Source organism: Tubulanus polymorphus, chromosome 7, assembly GCF_964204645.1.
Source record: "Tubulanus polymorphus chromosome 7, tnTubPoly1.2, whole genome shotgun sequence".
Classification (NCBI taxonomy): domain Eukaryota; kingdom Metazoa; phylum Nemertea; class Palaeonemertea; order Tubulaniformes; family Tubulanidae; genus Tubulanus; species Tubulanus polymorphus.
The window spans coordinates 2,853,006-2,873,247 of NC_134031.1; the positions used below are offsets into that span (position 1 = coordinate 2,853,006).

General features: G+C 37.6%; 1 protein-coding gene across 1 annotated transcript; it reads right to left on the minus strand.

The window, feature by feature from the left end:
- Positions 1-108: 108 nt before the first annotated feature.
- On the minus strand, positions 109-20,242 carry LOC141909276 (whirlin-like). The gene is made up of 17 exons (XM_074799665.1): positions 20,151-20,242; positions 18,697-19,519; positions 14,972-15,181; positions 13,562-13,687; positions 13,047-13,249; positions 12,395-12,452; positions 11,923-12,129; positions 11,468-11,563; positions 11,270-11,383; positions 10,672-10,755; positions 9,419-9,523; positions 8,705-8,800; positions 8,425-8,495; positions 8,314-8,344; positions 5,613-5,666; positions 5,069-5,212; positions 109-3,781 (listed from the first exon to the last, which is right to left on the minus strand). The coding sequence occupies exons 2-17, from the start codon at positions 19,447-19,449 to the stop codon at positions 3,587-3,589; spliced, it is 2,547 nt and encodes an 848-aa protein (XP_074655766.1). The 5' UTR covers positions 19,450-19,519; positions 20,151-20,242; the 3' UTR covers positions 109-3,586.

A 20,242-nucleotide genomic window follows, 5' to 3' on the forward strand; every position in this document is an offset into this window, starting at 1 on the left:
ATCGTCGGTGTGTAATGATAATGATTTCAATCTATTCTCGGGATCGTTATGCCAGTTTGTGAAGGAAAAATAAACGCACACCAAGCATAATTATGAAATATCGTTTATTGCAACAAGACTGACCATCAATAGTGAATAATAAAATATACACGACAGGTACATAGTTTATCATGGCAACTGGTGGTCAATATGGCCGAATATACTTGAGGCAAAAAAACGAGTCAACATATTACAATAAACTCTTAAATATAGAGAGCAAAACAGATCTATAGTTCCCAAACATTAACAAAATGAATTATTCACTGGTTCGTAAAAATGTACATGATCCAAGTTAAATCGTGGATAAGATTATTTCATAGCTCCGAATAACTATTGTTTCCTTTCATAAATACATGTCAGAAATACAACAATTCCTATGATAAACTTCGGACTACATGTAATTCAAAATGTGTGCAATTTAAACTATGTAACAGCAGAGTGCAGATGGATTTTCTGATATCCCAGATTCCATTAGGTTTAAAAGATTGAGGATAGGACTATACGGTTATGTACGTCGGCGCAGAAAAGAAATATCATTGTAATCTTCGGTATATTCAATGGTTATAGGCTACCTTAATTTTTTTCTGGATCAGATCTTATTGACAAACGAAGGGTAATCATTTATCGGATATACTGAGGTTGTAAAGATAAGCTTGACTAGTCAAATTAAGACTGGGAAAATTTCCATTTACTGCTTTCATGGATGTATTTTATATTCTAACGTCCGTGAATTCATAAATGCGCGGGAAACAGTGACAAAATTAACAATTAAACAGGTGACTAGTGAATACCTCAGTGACTAAAGAATAACGAACACATATATATCTAGTGAACAGCTTTTCGTAAATGCTTGCAAGTAGTAAAGATACCGATAACGTATAGTACACGTAACGTACATATACTGTATATGCAATTTAACCCGGGTATATTATTATTATTATTATACATGTACGATGGAAAAAATATTGAAAACTATTTTCGCGACAGTTGGAGAAAACGAATGCATACGAGTTTTAAGCACGGGACGGATATACATGTATAGTATCACAAAGTTTGGCGATGTTTATATAGTTTCATGGGTGTTACTGAAGCGATGCTGGCCCCCAGTCCAGCGAAAGATAGCTTCACATAGTTCGGTACCGTTGGTCCCCATTCAGTGCATTGCTTCTCAACGTTAGGCGTAACTAGTCTCACTAGTTACCGAAGGATGGCAAAGCGGGTAGCACAGGCCCCACCCAGTCCAACCATGGACTCTTCGTTTTAGACCTCAAGGTCCAACGAAGGATGGCTTTGGAAAATCCAAACAGATAATTCACTAATTCTCTAGGTATTGAGTACCCATTGAAAGATTTGGAATGGTAAAATATCGACCAATTTTGTTTAGAGAACTGCGGTTTTAATACATGTATACTTATAAGTGGCAGCAGCTAAATTCAAACATGGTTTTAGTAATTCTTTCTCGATATTTCTCTCCTGGAAAAATGACTAGGACCGATAAATATATATATATATATATATATTAAATCGTATAAGAAAAATATACAACAATTCTAACAATATCGATTGCTTGCAGTAAATGAATCATCGAGAAAAACTGAGTTTGATAAATACTGCGTATTATATATATGTGTATATAAAACCTTATCATTCACGTAGATATACAAGTCTTATTGTAAGGACAGAGTTCCTATAATTCGTATTTCGAGATCAAATTATGATATCAACCGGTTTTATGGATTGGTTTTTAATAGATAAGAATTATAGGACACAGGACGTCTAGACATACACGCAAGAACACTGAAAATAAAGTCGTCTGCTTAATGTATAGACTTCGTATATGTTTACACAGATTTCCGAGGTCGTTCAGGTACCCCAACCATTAACCTGAGTGACCGACTAGACCCAGGAGATTGATTTTAATTCCCCATGATAAGCTTGACACGATCTAGACCGCTCTATTCTTTACACATTACCGATCATTTTGGCTGAAATTTCGGTTCCTTGTCGGTTTCACTAGCTACGACACCAACCACCCCGTAGCAAATAATGAAATGACTGATCGTCTTCCTGAACATCGACAATGAACTTAATTTTGGCTTTTGGTAATTCAAAATTTTGGCGGAAACTGAGTTTGGCAGATAATTGACGGTCGACATGTAGGGCCTAGTCTATTTCACAGTTAACTTGGCAACAAACAACAATTCTGAATCGGGTTTGAGTTAAATCTATCTCACTTGAATACAATTATTTACACGAATTCTGATATATCATTGACAATGGTACATTTTTAGAAATTGGAAAGTACAAACTTTACAAAGACATTCAAATCACGTAGATAAACACATGCATTTACATTCAAACGTAGGAGTCAATTCTGCAGCTGTTAGTTAAGAATTCACTGTTTACAAAAAATATTCAATCATCATTCAGTTTAAACGTAAATACAATGCTCGTTACACGTATTTGAACATGTATACTTGAAATTCGAACTGAAAATAACCTCACAACTGCGGAACTCTTACATAGAAACCGATAGTCTGTCCTAGACGATCTCACAGACGAATCAAGTTTCCTATTTGGGATGATAAAAAGCTGACTGGAAGAAGAAAATTACTTTTTATAAACCCTTCAACCGCGAGTTACAAAATGTTGTCGGAATCTACGGGTTTTTAGACTGCGAATAATTATGATGATGAACGTGTGTTTTAATTTACAAATGAACGATGAAAATAATAATGAGTCACCAGGTTTACGCAGATCGGCAGAAAAGTACAAACCAGACGACCCGGTTCAAAAGTTCCGACACTCAAGATTCTTAAATTCGACTCTTAAGAGAGTTAACTTATTGAAATGGACTCAGTTGTGTGATTTGCCCACGGAAATGAACCACAGTCGAACTCGCTTAAGTTGTCATAGGGTAGAACCTCGTTATAACAATTATGGATATAGCGATTTATCGGTTATTACAAACCTAGGTCCGGTTTTATAGACTGGTATTACCTTTAACCCGGGGGCTAACTCAGTTGAATATGAATTGAGTTAGCCCCAGGATTAAAGGTAATATCCGACTATAGAACCAGCCCCTAGAATTTTGTCCCGAAATATCACAATTTCAGTTAATCCATACTGGATATAACGAACTATCAGGTAAAACAAATAGTTTTTTAGTCCCCTGAAGTTCGTTGTAACGAGGTTCCGCTGTAGTTGGGAAGATTATTATGATTTCGACTTATCCAAATTCCGACGTACACTTATAGTCGATTGAATTGAAAATAAAAATTAAGACTCATAAATCAGCCATGTGACGACTTTAAAGCAAGTTTTGCTGTAATATCAAATGTAGTGTCTTTACAAAAACTGTTGAACTGGGGCCTGGAGCCCGTTCTAGAGTCATGGCTTTGTCTTAAGACATCAACTTAGTATTATAGTCGATTTAACAACTTCAGATTTAAGACCACTTTGGTAAGTCTTGACTGGAACAGGCCCCTGGGTCGTTGTTTAGCTGCTCGGATGACTGTTGTATAATATACGGTGTAGAAGGCTTGTTTTATTTAACGACTGCTAGCGATGATTTCGCGTCGGCGACGAGAAGTTCCATGCTGTCGGTGTCTCGACGTTTGAACGCTTCCGCGATCACTCGAGCCGCGTCGCGATGTTCGAGGTTCTTCAACGATTTACCGTTGACCTCCAGAAGAACGTGGCCGACTTTCAATCCGCCGGACTCGTGCGCCGATCCGCCGGGCTACAAGAGAAAAATAGATTACTCGGTTTAAAATGAAATCTCGGTAATCGCGATATCGTTTAACTAAACACTACCATTTTCACTTCATGTTTTACATCCAATATTTACGTCCAAAGTAAATCTACCTCCAAAAATATTACACCAAAGATAACGTTCCAAAATTGTTGTGCTTTGAAATTTTATTTTAATTTTTGAATATCGACAAATTTTGAATTACAATTTTTTTTATAAAATCTCCTCACTCGACGCTACGATTTAAATCTCAAAAACCTGTCCAAGGTGTACCTTTAACCATAAGAAGATAAGTATGTCGAGAGAAGATGAAAGAAACTGAAAACAAGATGTACGTAGAACAACCGAGGAACATCGTGGGGACACAATACGTAACATTAAAGGAAAGCTATAACGCCCCAGAGAACACGAAAAGCTCTTCCCAGTAAAAACACATCATCAATAAAAGGAGGTCATTCATTTGAAACGATTGATCATGGATTGATCATGGATTGATCATGGATTGATCATGGATTGATCATGGATGCAGGAATGTTATACTTGAATGGTGGGTTTTGCCATCCCCTCCTAAATTCATGATCCACTCTGTTTTTGCCTCATAAATGAATGACCTCGAGTTAGGAATGACTTTCGAAGGAATCTTTTCCAGAAGGGGTCGACATGAACCATTCACCAAAACGAAGCAGCCTGTTGTCACCTGAACACTATACGTATACCGGCACCGCAGTTTATTAGCGTGCGAATATATACCTCGATTTCGACCACTTTAGGAATGGGCTCGCGAGATTTAGCACCTCCGGTTATCGCGATGCCCAACGTCGTTCGACATTTTTTAATGATAACTTTCTGCGAAATAAATATATATTTCATAATTCAAAGAAGAACAGAAATCAACTTTTTTCGGCGCAGTGGAAAGTAATGATTGATATAAATAGAGTTGCTGAGAGATGCGAATGTCTGAATCGGAGATGCATAGAAGAACGTACATAGAGGAGGAGGTCCCAAATGCTTTTACTAATAGGCAACAACTGACTAATATCAAGAGGAACTAAGCAATATAATGTTTCATGGACCTTGATGATAATTTCTAACGTCATGAGAAATAATCAGGGTCTGAGATTCTGACTTTCCATATCAGACTTCGCGTACGAACAATCAGCAACTCTGGATTCAGTTTTTTATATAATATACCGAGTCTTGTCAGAACAAGCCAGACAGATATACTACTAGAGAATAGAGAATGCGCCCGTGGCGTCTGCGCGAGTTTAATGTTACCTGTATGTTGATAATTCTGGGAAGCGGTTGACGAGTGTTAGCTCCACCTTCGATCGCGATTCCCAGCGTCGGCTTAGTTTTATACACGTTGACGATGCTACCCTCGTCCGTCTGACAGCTATCATCCACCGTGTTTAATGGTTGCTGCAATAATCATTGTTAGTAATGATAATAATAATAATAATAATAATAATAATAATAATAATAGTAATAGTAATAGATTTCATTATATAGTGCAGATTTAGTAAGATAATCGCTGCACTTCACCTTCACAATAAAAAACAGTATAGAGAAAATGTTAAAATTACCAATCAGGCATTATGAAATATTCTAAAAGTAGGTTTGGCTAAAAAGATATGTCTTAAGATAACGTTTGAAAATATGAATGGATGTTCTCTTAGAGATTATGGCAGTTTGTTCTAGAGGATTGGACTAAAAAAATATTTTGCTAACAATCAATCAATTAGCTCAGACTTGATCCCAATGAAGTTTAATGGCTTGTACAGTGTTGATTCAGTACTATCAGGATTGAAACATATTTTACCTGTGACGCCTGTTGTTTTTTCTCCTCTTCAGGAATAATAGGATTGAAATTTGGCTGAAAATAGAGAACGAAATGTTACATAAAGCATAGTAATACTATCTTAACTTACGAGACAATGTTCATAATGTAAGGGGCGGCAAAACACATTATTAAATCAGACAATAAATCCAAACTAAATTTGGAAAAAAAATAACGTCTGCGTTTAACCCATCCCTGTGCTAGGTAACTTCAGATTCTAATGCGCTCAATAAAACTGACTCAGTTCTTAATGATTAACGAATCCATTGATGACAATCCCAGTTTTGATAACTTAATTCAGATAAATTTCAATCGAAAAGATTTAACACTATATATACAACACTAGCAACAAATAAACGAGTTGAACAACACTTATTCTGATTCTATTCGGAGAGATAAGATACGGCGCCGCTTTCTCTGAGAGTCTAACATTTCAGAATTATTAAAAATGACAGAATCGAGGACAGAAACAACTCAAGTGCTCATATGGAATATTCATCGGAAAGACACAGAAATAGAGACAGATTTCCAATAAAAGTCTGAGAGGTTTTGTTTTTGCTTTATGAGTGTTCGATTGCGCTGAATAACTTCATCATCTGCGTAGAGAAATATTGCGTAATATGAATCATGACCACGTGTTGATTCAGATTGTAGATTCTTACAGATCAGAGAATCCATAATTCCCTGACATTTCCCTGATTTGTCCTGACCTTTGACCAAAAATCCCTCCGATTAAATTTGAAAATATCCTCAGTGGGGACTGTTTCTATTCAAGAAGTTCCTTGTGCTACTCGTCACCAGCAAGAACAACAAAACTACAAAATTCAATTTCCCTGACTTTTTCTTGATTCTCAAGAAACTGATTCCCTGATTTTCCTACACAGGTAAAAAATAAAATCTGAAATTCCATGAATTCCCCTGATCTGTAAGAACCCTGGACACAAGACGATGAAAAGTGATTTTCACAAGAATTCTAGAGCGACACGTTTGTGCATATTTACACCAAATACTCTGACGGGAGACAAACCTACATCGGTCTCACGGATAACCGATATTTCGCCGTCGGGGTACACCAGGGGGCGTGGTATTCGAAACGGAGTGTTCGATAAAACGCTATCCATCGCCTCGGCGGAAGAGCTATGAACGATGAGGAAATAAAATAGAAATTTTACCCGAAAACCAAAAAAAAGGTGATCTAAAACACAACAATTTGAATTTACATAAACGATCTTCAAAAAAAAATCGCACTCTAGTGAAAAAGTTTGAAATAAATTCTTTTCATGAAATCGCTACCAAACATACGTGTTTGACATGCTGGTACCCTAACGAAAATTTTACAAGAAAAAATTTCGTAAATTTCAAAATTCAACTGAAAATTTCATCACCAATAAGATAACTGCTATTATGTTCCTAGAAATTTCGAGTCTAAATGTTTTGAAAAATATTGCAATGAAAATATTCCGAGTAAACTTCGAGGTTAACAACTGAAAACGAATGTCAAATATTCAACATAGACAAAATGAATAAAAGTAAAAAAAACGCACAATTAGGAAACTGTACAAACTATGAACACACAGAGTCGACAAATCCTCTTATATCTCTGTCTCTCGTATGATTTGAAGTGTTTGACATCAATTGCCGATGATAATACGCTGCAAGTTTTATAGGTTACAGCAACTGATGAGAGAGGGTGGAGTACCATGTTGCTAGGCAACGTATGTAAGTTAATGGATGCTTCGATTGCATTCTCTAACGTAGATCAGTAGAGCTATTCGCGCGACTAATGCAAGGCTCGATTTATTTCATTTGTAGAAAGTATCCTTCATTTTCGGTTTGAAATTATGTTTCTAATCGAGGAAACGCGGGAAACAACTGAATCAAACATCTTTTAATTGTGAAACCAGAAATTTCTTTTATCAGAGTGCCGCCACTTTCTGCCCATTTACAAATTCCCATGATTTTTCCATGTTACAACAAAAATTTCCCTGAGTGAATCAGAGGAATTTGTAGGTTTAAAATATTACTATTTATTCAATTTTTATGAATCCTGTATTACTGAAGAGATAAGTGGTCGATAACGTTATCTCTGAAAAATTCCCGGTTAAATTCCCTGAATTTTCCCTGATTTTTTAGGTTTTCTAATTGCCAGAGTTTTCCAGGTTTTCTAGGTCAGTGATCAACCTGTCTATCGTGTCAAGATATTTTCATTCCAATTATCGGTATCCCAACAAGAAATCGACAACCCTCAGGATACAGAAATTACGCCAAAATTGAGTTATGATACAGAAAACTCACTCAGCTAAGCGCGTTCATGTACATGCATTCTCAATTCAATTACCAGGGTAGTAACTAATTAGTAACAAATATAGTATAGTTAATAATTAACAAATGGGTTTAATTTACCATAATTGATATTGGATATTTGATGATAACTGAGTGGATCGTCAATAGCGCTGGGAATACAACAACTTAAAAGTTTCATTAGCATAATTGCAAACGATGAAATGGAAACAGACTTGACGAGGGAAGAACCTGGTTATAGTAAGAATGGTTAAGTTGAAAGGATCCAAGTTGAGTGGAGTCTTCTGTACTTACAAGTACAGGGCTTAGGGTATGTTTTGTCAGTGAGTTCAATAGTCATCCTACAATATTATAACTTTGGAAAGAAATTCATATCTCTTACCTGGACCTTGTTGTAGTTACGAATTTCATTGCTGAAAAAAAAGGAGAAAAGTTATGAAATCGAAATTGAAAACGAGAATTTTCATTGAAACGCTTGAATGCGATGTTTTACCTCGGTAAATGTTTATCAGAGTTACCGTTTAACTCAACCCCACTATCTTCACTCGGGCTCCTACCCTGACCCTACAAATAAAACATACATATACGATGTTCAATTTGGAGCCGGGCTTATAGCGCATCAAATACAGTCGACTCTGATAGGCCACTCCTGTACACCGAGACAGTCATGTTGAGAATCACGGAAAGAGTAGTTTATCTTTTCAAGTTGACTGGTACAAAGTCAAGGAGATATTCATCAGTTAACTCAGGTAACACATTTAATCGTTATTTACCTTCGGTTGAGCCTGTGATTGAGAATGCACCTCAGCAGCGACCAACACATTTTCGCCGGGTTGACTTTTTCTACCCGCGCCACCGTTTATGTGTCGCTGAAACAGTTAGTAACAATCTAATGTACTAGATGTCGATCAAGGGGCAATCCTTTAGTAAGTAGCCGGCCTTGAAGGGTCGGAATGCTGGCTTCAAATAAGGGATAAATTAGACAGATAATCTGATGTATACCCAGTGTGGAAGATAATGAATGATCTTACAAATGATGATATCAAAAGTTTATTTTTCTGACAGTTAGTGTTTCTATGAAAACCGTCAGTTTAATAAACTCAGGTTTTGTACCATTTGTAGTCATCGATTTTCAATACCTTTTCCAGTGGTAAATATCTAAATACCCATAGCTACTGAATGTGATATGAGTTTATATTTACTACGACAGAATTGAAAGTTTACGTAGACAAATACTAGAACCACAGTTAATTGAATCCACAAGAAAATTAATCCAAACCAAATCCCGAGCCTTGAAAAAATAACTTCTAATATCCATAACTGTTCCAGGATTATAAGGACTCGCGCGAACCCGTAAAGTTTTATGATCATCGTTCTTAGGGGTTTTTCATTAACTGATGAATTTGTCTGTTAATGCGCGAGAAAAATATACATCGGATTCCTCGGCAAATTGATCTGGATCATTAGGACGAGCAGTTTTGACTTACCATCGGTTCACCACCGAAATAATCGGGTACCCCGTCTGTATCGTCGTATATATGATCAATAGCTACCTTCAACGGGTCAGATCTAACATTATGATGACGAGGACCCTGCAAAATATACACGTACACCCATTAGACAGTTCGCTGATATTATTGGATTACCACGTCGCCTAACTTAGAAACGCTCGGGTGAAAATAGCGTAAGCAACCACGCCTCAGACAGGATCAAGGTCGAGTGGACACTTTCTAACTGAAATATTGATCGTAAATAATTTGTATTCGGGTCAACTTTCCTTATATGCGTCAGCTGCGATGATAAATATATTGAGTATTGTCTGTACGTGCTGCAATTTGACAATTAGCGTAAATACATTCACGACACAGGCTACATATTTATGATCAGGCTAGGTATTTATGATCAGCCTACGTATCTATGACCAGGCTATGTATTTATGACCAGGCTATGTATTTATGACCAGGCTATGTATTTATGACCAGGCTATGTATTTATGACCAGGCTACGTATTTATGATCAGGCTACGTATCTATGACCAGGCTATGTATTTATGACCAGGCTATGTATTTATGACCAGGCTATGTATTTATGACCAGGCTATGTATTTATGATCAGCCTACGTATCTATGACCAGGCTATGTATTTATGACCAGGCTATGTATCTATAATCAGGCAAATTATTGTCATTCGGAAGATGCGTCAGTATCAATGGGATAATGAAATGTGAATCATAAAACTCAACTACCAACACCCTGATCCAAGTCTAATCCTGCACCCAGTGTTCTCTGCCTTCTGCCAAATCGAGCTTAATTCAATAGAATTTATTACTTAAGAACCACAGGGACCAGTGCACATTTACCAGCGACATTCAGTGCCTATGCCGATAACTGATCTAACTTCGATTTCGGAACTTGTCGGGTGACTGAGTTTACAAACAGTAACTGTGGAATCGGTGGCCCAATATCTGATCGTGTAATATTGAATAATTTCGCTGAAAAGGAATGACCTGTCAACAAGTGACCAAAAACCTGAAAATCAAGCCACCACAATCTGTGCAAAAACTAAATCAGAATCCAGTTCCAACGAGTTAGATTAAATTCCTAAGTCGAATTAAGTGCATTTTCAAATACATCCAACTACAGACTGGAACCGGCTCTTTCGTGTTCAGAAATCTATCGAAAAACCTTTCACCCTCGTGGCTAAAACAAACTATGAATCCGTGAGAGGAGCCGAAACTAACCTTCTTCGAATGCGGGGGTAATGACTGATTCATATTAGTCATCATATTGAATTTCAGATTGAAATCATCGAGAGACTCAGAATCCTGTAAGTATGTAAACAGATTCTGCAGTCACCTAAATCACTTCTTCATTACAATTGTACTGTCAAAACCTCGTGCCTAACATGACATTTATGAGATTACTGGGGTCAAATTGATGAATTCAGGTATTAAACATCTTTGTAACATCCTTACAATGGCTTCTTTTCACATTTTTTACAACAAAATACCAAGATTTTTCTAGATTATTCACATTTTTCTACATCAAGGTACAATATCATAAGTCATAAGTGACCACGATCTGGAGGGATTAAAATATAATTTCTTTAACCTTAACACAGCTTGTGCATACATTTTGAGCTCCACAGTTAAAGGTACAAAAAGAGGATCAAAATATTCGGACAGACATTTTTCTTGAATTTTTCACACATTTTCATGATTTTTCACTGATTTTTCAATTTTTCATTTTGCAAGCAGACATCCATTTTTTAACAATTTTTCACATCAGTCTCACCCCCTGACTGATTAACATTTTCATAGAAGTGGTTGTATACGGTACCTGATCGTGTGAACTGCCGCTGCCGGTAGCGCGACTAGCCGCCGAACCGTGACTGTCAAACGATAAATCAGAAATATTGTCCGGAAAATAGGTCACATACTGCGTCTGCCTGGCCTGTAAATATAACAACAACGATGACAATGAAGCAATTCGCGACCGATATCGAGAAATTTAATCCGAACAAATCGTTAATCGTACCTTCATAGTTTCCACGTCACGTTTCAAAACGAGAGAATCGAATTTATCCAGATCTTTCGGCATGATAACAGTACGAACTTCTGAGAACAACGACGACTTTAATCATAAAACAAACAGAGAATCTGAACTCATAACTGTGAAATAGGTCCTGAATATTAGATTATTAGTCAAATATTTTTTGACTTGAGTGGGTACCGGTAAGTGCATTCCGGACTGAGCTCAAATCGGATCTTTTGGTACCGTCAAAATTTGTCGTAATAGAGACTGTGAGAACCGAGTTTCATGGTAAGTAGACTCCATTCGGAGTAGCTGATCGTTTATTTTATTCACTGTTGGATATTTGCACTCTGGCAATTGGAACTGACTTCATAATAACTCTATATTTGCCAACTACTGATAGTAGCAACTGGGAAGAAACATGTCAACCCCTGATTGAAAACTGTTTGAATATTTACCTTCGCGTGTGTATTTAAAAGTTCGAACAGCGCTAACATTAACGAATCAATTGTAACGTGTTCTCTTTGATATTCGGTTAAATAGTAACGCAGCGTATCGCGTTCCGTCTCGTTCAGAAGCTGCTGAGCCTGCGCGTCGATCATCGCCCATTGGCTACTCTTCGCGTTGTACACCAACTGGGAACCGGCCCCTTTGGTAAATACGGGCTGGAAATATACGAAGCACGAATGAAATAATGTCCCCCAATTAAAAATGAACAAAATCCTGGTTTTGGAAACTTTAAATCTGTGAATAATATTTCATTCATCTGTAAATTGAGACTGCAATGTCTTGTCAGCAATTACTAGTATTGGTTATTTACTATTTCCTAAGTCCCTCAGTCATAAATATTAGGACCTTGTTCAACTTCCATCGGGCTACTACGAACAGATACATCTATTATTCATAACCAGAAACGAAACTCTGTCTCACCTCAGGAGCCATACTCTTTACATGATTCCTATCCAGGGAGCTATAACCATTCAGCCACCTATAAAACAGCCAACACATTTCATTTATTACCACTAAATTACTGACATCTCAGAACTTACTACCATGAACCCTGGTAGCCCCAGTAGTAAGGCCAAGGCAAAGTCAGCACTTTAATGTACTTGAAGATGACTATTAGGATATACATGTAGTTGAAACGTCGAATTGATAAATTATTAGCTTGAAGGAAACTTTTCGGACTTCATCTTTCTCGTTTTATTAGTGTGGGATTCTCTATATATTCTAAAGCACTTTTTGATAGTAATAGTAAACACTTTTTAAGCACTTATGTAAGGCAAAAGTGACACTTTTCTCATCATTTAAGACCATGGTGGTCCTGGTCCTAATTGACCTCGTCCATAGCGCATTTGTTTTGAGCAGGACTCAAACCCACTTGCCACTCAGCACTGATAGTGGATGCTACAGCATCACACTATATCTCACTGAACTACGGCGGCATTAAGCACTTCAGAAACTCACTATGAACCCTGTTGGGGTAATTATCTTGGCAATTACCCCAAGTTATTGGTAAACTCAATGAGTCGCAAGAAAAAGTAAGATGCTCTATTTCTCAAACCTTAGCTCTCCGACTTACATAGCTTTGCCGGCAGTTTTCACGGGTAGCTGCTCTTTCGGAATCCACTGAGTTTGATCGTACGTCGTACGAGCGTATGGCAGACGACCGACGTCTTTAATCGTCAGCATCATGTGTTTCGACGATTTGAGAACTTGCACGGCTTCGCTGTGGGAAATATCGAGAAAACTGCGACCGTTTACATCCAATATCTGATCACCGACCTACAACAAATGCAAATATATACCATTATCCAGCATTTATAAAAGTACAGGGTACGGAATAAGTACAGTGAAATATTAAGGGACTCAAATTTTTTTGTTTAAATGAAATTTCTAGATTCAACAACATTTCTCGATTTTCAAATTTTTCAAATTTCGTTTGAAATCACAAGATCAAAAAGTAAAATTCCAACAAAAAGTTTTCCTCACAAAATTTATAATCTTTCTTTTTTAATTGGTGCAATTTTCATGTCAAAATTACAAGAAAATTTTTTTCTGGATATTGGATCAGATTTTCTGGGATTTTCAACTAACCTTTAATCCGGCATTTTCCGTCACCGAAAACGGATCAACGCCGGTGATGTAAACGCCTAAACCAAACTCATTACCGCCTCGGATCATCAGACCCAAACTATACCCATCTTTAACTACCACATTCACCTAGAAACGATATCGAAATATCACGCTACGATTTTCAGACACACGCAGAGACCGAAAAAGAACGAGATAATCAGGAATTTGTCACGAAAAAATCAACCATTTAAAAAACGATCGCAGACATTTCGCAGATGTTGCTGATATGAATGAAAGATCGATTACCCTGGATATGAGTGGACAGGTAATCAATACACAGATAGCTATAAACTGTATCTCAATTATATCTCAATATACCATCAGTAAGGTGAAGCAAGTTTCATTTTCAAAATCTGACATTCTAAGATCTTCATTATTCGCACTCATGGGTCGTTATAACGTAATTCTTAATGAAACCAACGTTTTCCTGGGAAAATACATCATTAAAACACCGTGTTGTCTATTCTTGGGAACCCAACAGCGGTGATATCAGACTTGGAGTTTGACTGTACATAGAACCTTGCAGGGGCAGATTTAGGGTCTGCTTTAGGGAGGGGTGCATCCCCAAATAAAAAAGGGCCTTTCATATAATTAAAAGGGCACCAGGAAAAAAAAACTCAGCAGAATACATTTTTTGGAAATATAGAGAACAAAGAATTTAAACTTTTTTGGTATCAGTTTGATATTTCTTACTTTTCCCGTAAAATTTCTGGGCAACTTGACATTTCTAGGAGGTGCACATCCCCTGCACTGTCCCTTGGATACACGCCTGCCTTACATAGGCTACTTAAAGGTTTCAAAAGTCACCTAAATATTAGTTGTTTTAGTAGCTCTTCATAGCAACCGCCATGAATAGAACAAGTAAGAGATATCAGGACTCAAGAGCCAACTTGAATAGTGGGCAATTGGGGTCTACCCAGATTATGAATTTTCCATACCCCTAAGTTACACTTATCGCAAATCTAGAACAGGCCAATGTAGGCCTGTTCAAAGTAAGTAAATGCCTATTATCAAAAGTTTCCAGGGTCTGCAAAAAATATTCCCATTTTCAAAGACTTTCCCAAGACCCACAAGAACCCTGTTATCCCGATTGTAACTGACTGCGGCAGATATAGGGTCTGATTTTGGGAGGGGTGCATCCTCAAAAATAGGGCATATATAATATATAAAAACAACTCATTTTCACAACACATTAATCGCAATTAAACACATCGCAAACTTTGAACAGGCCAATGTAGGCCCATTCAAAGTAAAGTAAATGCCTATTCAATAGCTTTTCCAGTACGGGCAAAAAATGTTCACATTTTCAAAAACTTTCCCAAGACCCACAAGAACCCTGTTATCCTGATCTGTAACTGACCGCGGCGTTACCTTTCGTTCGTCGCTGTCTTTCAGCAGCATTAAACCACTTTTACGTTCGCCCTTCGATTCGTATCGCGACGTCTTATCGATTTCGGGCGGCGGCGGCACCGCGCGACCTTGAGGGTCGACCCACGTGTACGTCTGGTGTACGGTGAACGAACCGGGAATTCGACCGACGCTTTTCACGACCAAATCCAAACGATTCGCCGATTTTATTATCTGTGTAGAAAAATGAGAAATATGATTCGCTTCAGCGGGCGAATTTCACGAAGTTTTAGCCTCGGATCTCGAAGCGGTGCTTGAAGGGGCTGCATTCATTGTGAAGTATATGACATATGACATCGTTGCTGCTGAAGTGCTTATATAAGAGTATATTTTGGTGTTATCTTCTATTGCTACATTAGCTCGATATATTTCAAAGCAATTATCGGCATTCATAGAATAGCCACACCGGTAGGGGGAGATTTTTTATAAGGGGTGGTTGATTTTCTGAGGGCGTGGACATAAAAATGAAAGGGGTAGTAGCCCCTCGAAAACCCCTCGTGGAGAACACTGACTTGAACCCGTAAATTTTCCTGGAAGGAAGCCTTGATTCTGGGGCAGATAGAGGCCTGATCATGGCAGTATCTCAGTATTCTGAATTTGGTCGATTTTTTGCCGAGATAGGCCTATCAAAAATTGAAAAATGAAACTATCCCCGATTTATGAAAGAAATTGTTTAATTCATTTCTTTCTTGATGTTTCTTGATTAGAAACTTAAATCAAAGGTAAACTAATCGACGAACAACTGTTCAGTCGATAGAATGGATATCAGTACACAATACAAAAATCACTTGAAATGAAATCTATTGTTTATCGGTAAAATATACCGCGATAATTCACAATGATATTTCCTTGTTCTTGTTTCTTTTTAATTGCACGCGGCAGCACTTTAAATAATTCATCCTAATTCAAATAGCTATGAATTCAATTCTTTCGAATATGTACCGGTAATTGCATCGCACGGAAGTAGCGTGTCACAGGCTAAAACCAGTTCTCATCAATTATTCATTAATGTATTATAACTCATGAAATAGCTTGAGATATATGTACATATATATGTTCGTATTTCGTATTTCCAAGGCCGCAGATATAGTGTTCAGCGAAAAAATAATATTAACAAAAAAAAATCTTTTGAAAAAATGTATCATAAACAGAAACGAAACCCCCCAAAAAATAATTTTAACACATGAAAACTATGATTTAACTTCATTCTATAAAATTTTTCCCAAACTTCTCCCCGACTTTTTATTTAGCTTGTTTTACAAAATTCACCGCCTTTTAAATAAAAAGAAGAGAAATTCTCTGATTTTCACCCTGGCTAGTGTCACGGAGAGCGGTTTAGAAATTGAATTTAATCAGAAATTCAAACATATGAATATAATCATAATCACAGGCAAAGGTATCAGCTGGTGTCTTTGACCTATCAGCCTAAATTCATCGCTCAATTCAAATTGATTTATCGCAGCACCGGTTTAGACCTCTCTATATCGGATCAAACCAGGTGGCAATTTAAACTGCATTTATACCGAACAAATTACTCAATAAAAAGGAATTTTAATTTGTAATTTAAATTTTTCAAGAGTGCACCATATTTTTAGCTTATATCATCAAAGTGTACGTGATTTATTTAGCATATATATGATTTTAGAAATGAATTTCAAATACTCTAATATGCTAAACTATGACATACTTCATAAGATGGCCTCAGGCCTATGCAAAATTCCTATTCATTTATTCTATCTATTTTAACTACTGCCACACTGCTATAGTTTTAACGCCTTTCGCGACTGAAATAATGTTGACAAATTTTCAAGGACGTTTACGTAGAGCTTCGAAATATTTCCGAGGAGCCATCTATAACCGGACTGCCGTTCAAATAAATGTGTCGATAACAATTGATTCGTAATTGACTCCGTATAAAAATGTGGCTCAAACTACGACAACAAGGTATACACAGAGAATCCCTAGTGCGTGCCTGTGTATCACATCTGCTCCACGCGAAAATATGCCAGAGAGATCGATACAAGATATATTATAAATATATGTGTCGAGGCAGATGGTGAAATATTTTGCTTTGTGCGCGGAGTCGTGAGAATAATTCATTTTTCGAAAACAAAATATACATAAAACACGCGTTAGGAATTGGGAGTTAGCATTCGACGAAGGAACCAAAAAAAATAGAAAATTGCTTTTCAGTTTCACTGTCCCAATATTCAATATGGTGAAAATTAAAATAACTTAAAAACTGCCTTTCACTTTCACTGTCCCAATATTCAATAACGTGAAAATCAAAATAACTTTAAAATTGCCTTTCACTTTCACTGTCCCTATATTCAATATCGCGAAAATCAAAATATCTTTGTGATATGGTGTCTTTTGTTTATAGTTTTTATTGTACGTTTTATTGAAACGCAGTGAATTGCAGTATCAAGAATGAAACGTGTTTAAGCGAAACTCTAAATTCAGATAACACCAAAATCAAAATAACTTTCCTCTAAACACGGCATCTAAATGCAGTCCAGTTTCATAAGAATGGGCCAATATTGTTCATCATCATCAGAGTAGCTACTTTTCCTGACTATTTCCTGACATGCACACGTTGTTTTCCCCGACTTGACCTGCTAAGAATCCAATCAATTACCACTAGTCAAATACGTAAGACAGACGGATACTGTCTGATTTTATGCACGATCTTATCTAGCAACTCAACAAATTTCCCTGACTTTACAGCTTTACAACAGCTTTTGCCTGAATTGACAAAATTCCCTGGCTATTTCCTGACTTTTTTTAAGAAAAGAAAATCCAACACTTTTCCCTGATTTCTAGGTATTAGTGGCCACCCTGGTCATTATTATGATTAGTTTGACATCGATCTGAAAATATTTCAAATCGAATTATCAATTCATCCGCTGATGACAGTTAATCTCTATAGATGTAGAATCCACTGGCTAACTGCCAATTACTGTGAAGTGTGTGAACTGGGCGTTGGAGGCATTATTGCGTATTATAGTATGAACAATATTTAATCAGAAGTAAACACAGAGAGAATGGAAATTAAATTGTCGAGTGTGGATTTTATATCATTTGCACCTGTTATCATCGCACAGTACATCTAGCATTCGTTAACGCAATCGTATTCATATATATCCTAGACCTATAGGCCTTTACATAGGCAACAAGAACATCTTCATTCTACAAGTGAACATTCGAAAATATGCCAAAATATGCCAAACGCCCTTAAAACATTTTGTCATCTCAATGATTATTTTTTTTTGAAGTTCGTTCTTCAATATTTCTTCTAGAATTCTAACGTTGAAAATGAATTATTTTCACAGCTCGATCGGCCGAACATTTTTTCAACATAAGTTTTCCTTTTTTTTCTACAGTAGACTCCTCCTAAATCGGTAATGTTTTAAACCATCGATTCAGTGGTTTTGTTTAAACGAATTTTTATCGTTTACGAAACCAAATGCGGATTCGAATTCGAAAACCACCAAAATTTAAAGGAAAAACCTGGTCCCAACTGTATTGATTTAGGTGTCGTGTACTGTACAACTAAAAACTGCCTATTTCTCATTGAAAGAGTTTGAAAGGAGTTTTGGGCATTTTGCTAAAATCAAAGGGAATTTCATTCATTTTGAAGGAGTTTTTAAGGAATGAAGGAGTCGTAGGGACTCCGTAGATTGACTCACCTTAGCGGCTTCATCATGCGTGATATTATCGAATGGAATATCGTTTAAAACGATAATTTGATCACCGGACGCGAGTCCTTGTCGATACGCTAAACCGTCCGTATCGACGATTGATACGTAGATACCGATACCGTGTTCGGCGCCGCCGCGGATACTGAACCCTAACGACTCTGACTTTTTCGGTCGAATTTCGACGCACTTGATTTCGGCGTCCTCGGCGCCCTGTAAACTGGGTGGGTGTTGTTTCGGTTTTTGTCGCGCGCGGTATTTCGACGGCAGCGTGCGCGAGTGGTTGTTCGGCGCGGGTCGCGCGCGCCCGCGCGTCGGTAACGTCGACGCACCGCCGCCGCGAGGTGGCGCCGCCTGCTTGCGCGGTAACGACTGGTATAAATCGTCGTATAAATCCTCATCGACGACGTGTTTATCGAACGAGGCGATGTCGCCGGTCGGGATGACTTTCCTCAATAACGCGATCAGACGTTTTTTCGCCGGCGTGTCCAGTAAAATCTTCAACATTTGCACGAACTCGTAAACGTTGCGTCGCGCGCGATACTCGTTTAACGAATCGATGAAATCCAATCGATCGCGTTCGTTGAATAGATTATTAACGGCTTCCTGTAGCTGTTGGACGTTCGACGACAGACCACGCGGCGATGATTTCTGTCCCGCGCTGCGAGAACCGCTAGTCCCCGCGCCGCCGGAGTTACTCCCGCCGTAAGATGAAGATAGATGAGACATTTCTATCCGATCCATATTATCATTCTGAGCGTTGGATGAAAATGTCCTGGCATTCTTTAAGCGGCCGTCCTAAATACTTATACACCTAAAATAATAAGAAAACTTCTTTTAGTTTCAGCAGGCAAAGCTCATAACCTGGCTGTCTACAATAGAACTAGTTCTCTGAATCCCGCATCATAGCTTAAGACTTATTATCCTGGTTTTTATATAGGCCTACCAATCCTATGGCGTGGTTCGTGAAAATACTGGTTATTTAAATCTGGTCATTATTGTCTAATGTCTATTTCACCTTTGCTCGGTTAAAAAATCAATGCGTTAGCTCAACTGCCCATCTGTACTGGTCCTTTTTAGACGGAACCTATTTAGGTACGTACTAATACTAAGACTGAGGAGCCAGCGTCCAGGGAGGCCACCCGATGTCCTCTCAAAAGCATTGTTGAAATAAACATCAGTCGTTAGTACTAAAAGTACCATATAAGATCATCTAGCTCATCTTGAATTCAAATAACCTTGGATTAAAGCAACTGAAAATATAGGATCGCTAAAAATCCAATCAGGTCAGCGGTTACATCGTTTTCTTTCGGTACTTAGTACAATCGAGAGAAATGTCAAGTTGAGTTGTTCTCAGTTTGAGACCCGATTCACTCGTATCTCAATGGTTTTAAATCGTGATCCTAAATATATCGGATAGAAAATAACACGAATCTTACACTCACTCGTAGAAACAGTTCGAATAGGTGAATTCCGGGTCGTAAAAACGATTCCACAAATAATGCTGTCATTGCAAAAGGTTGAAAGCCTGTTTTGG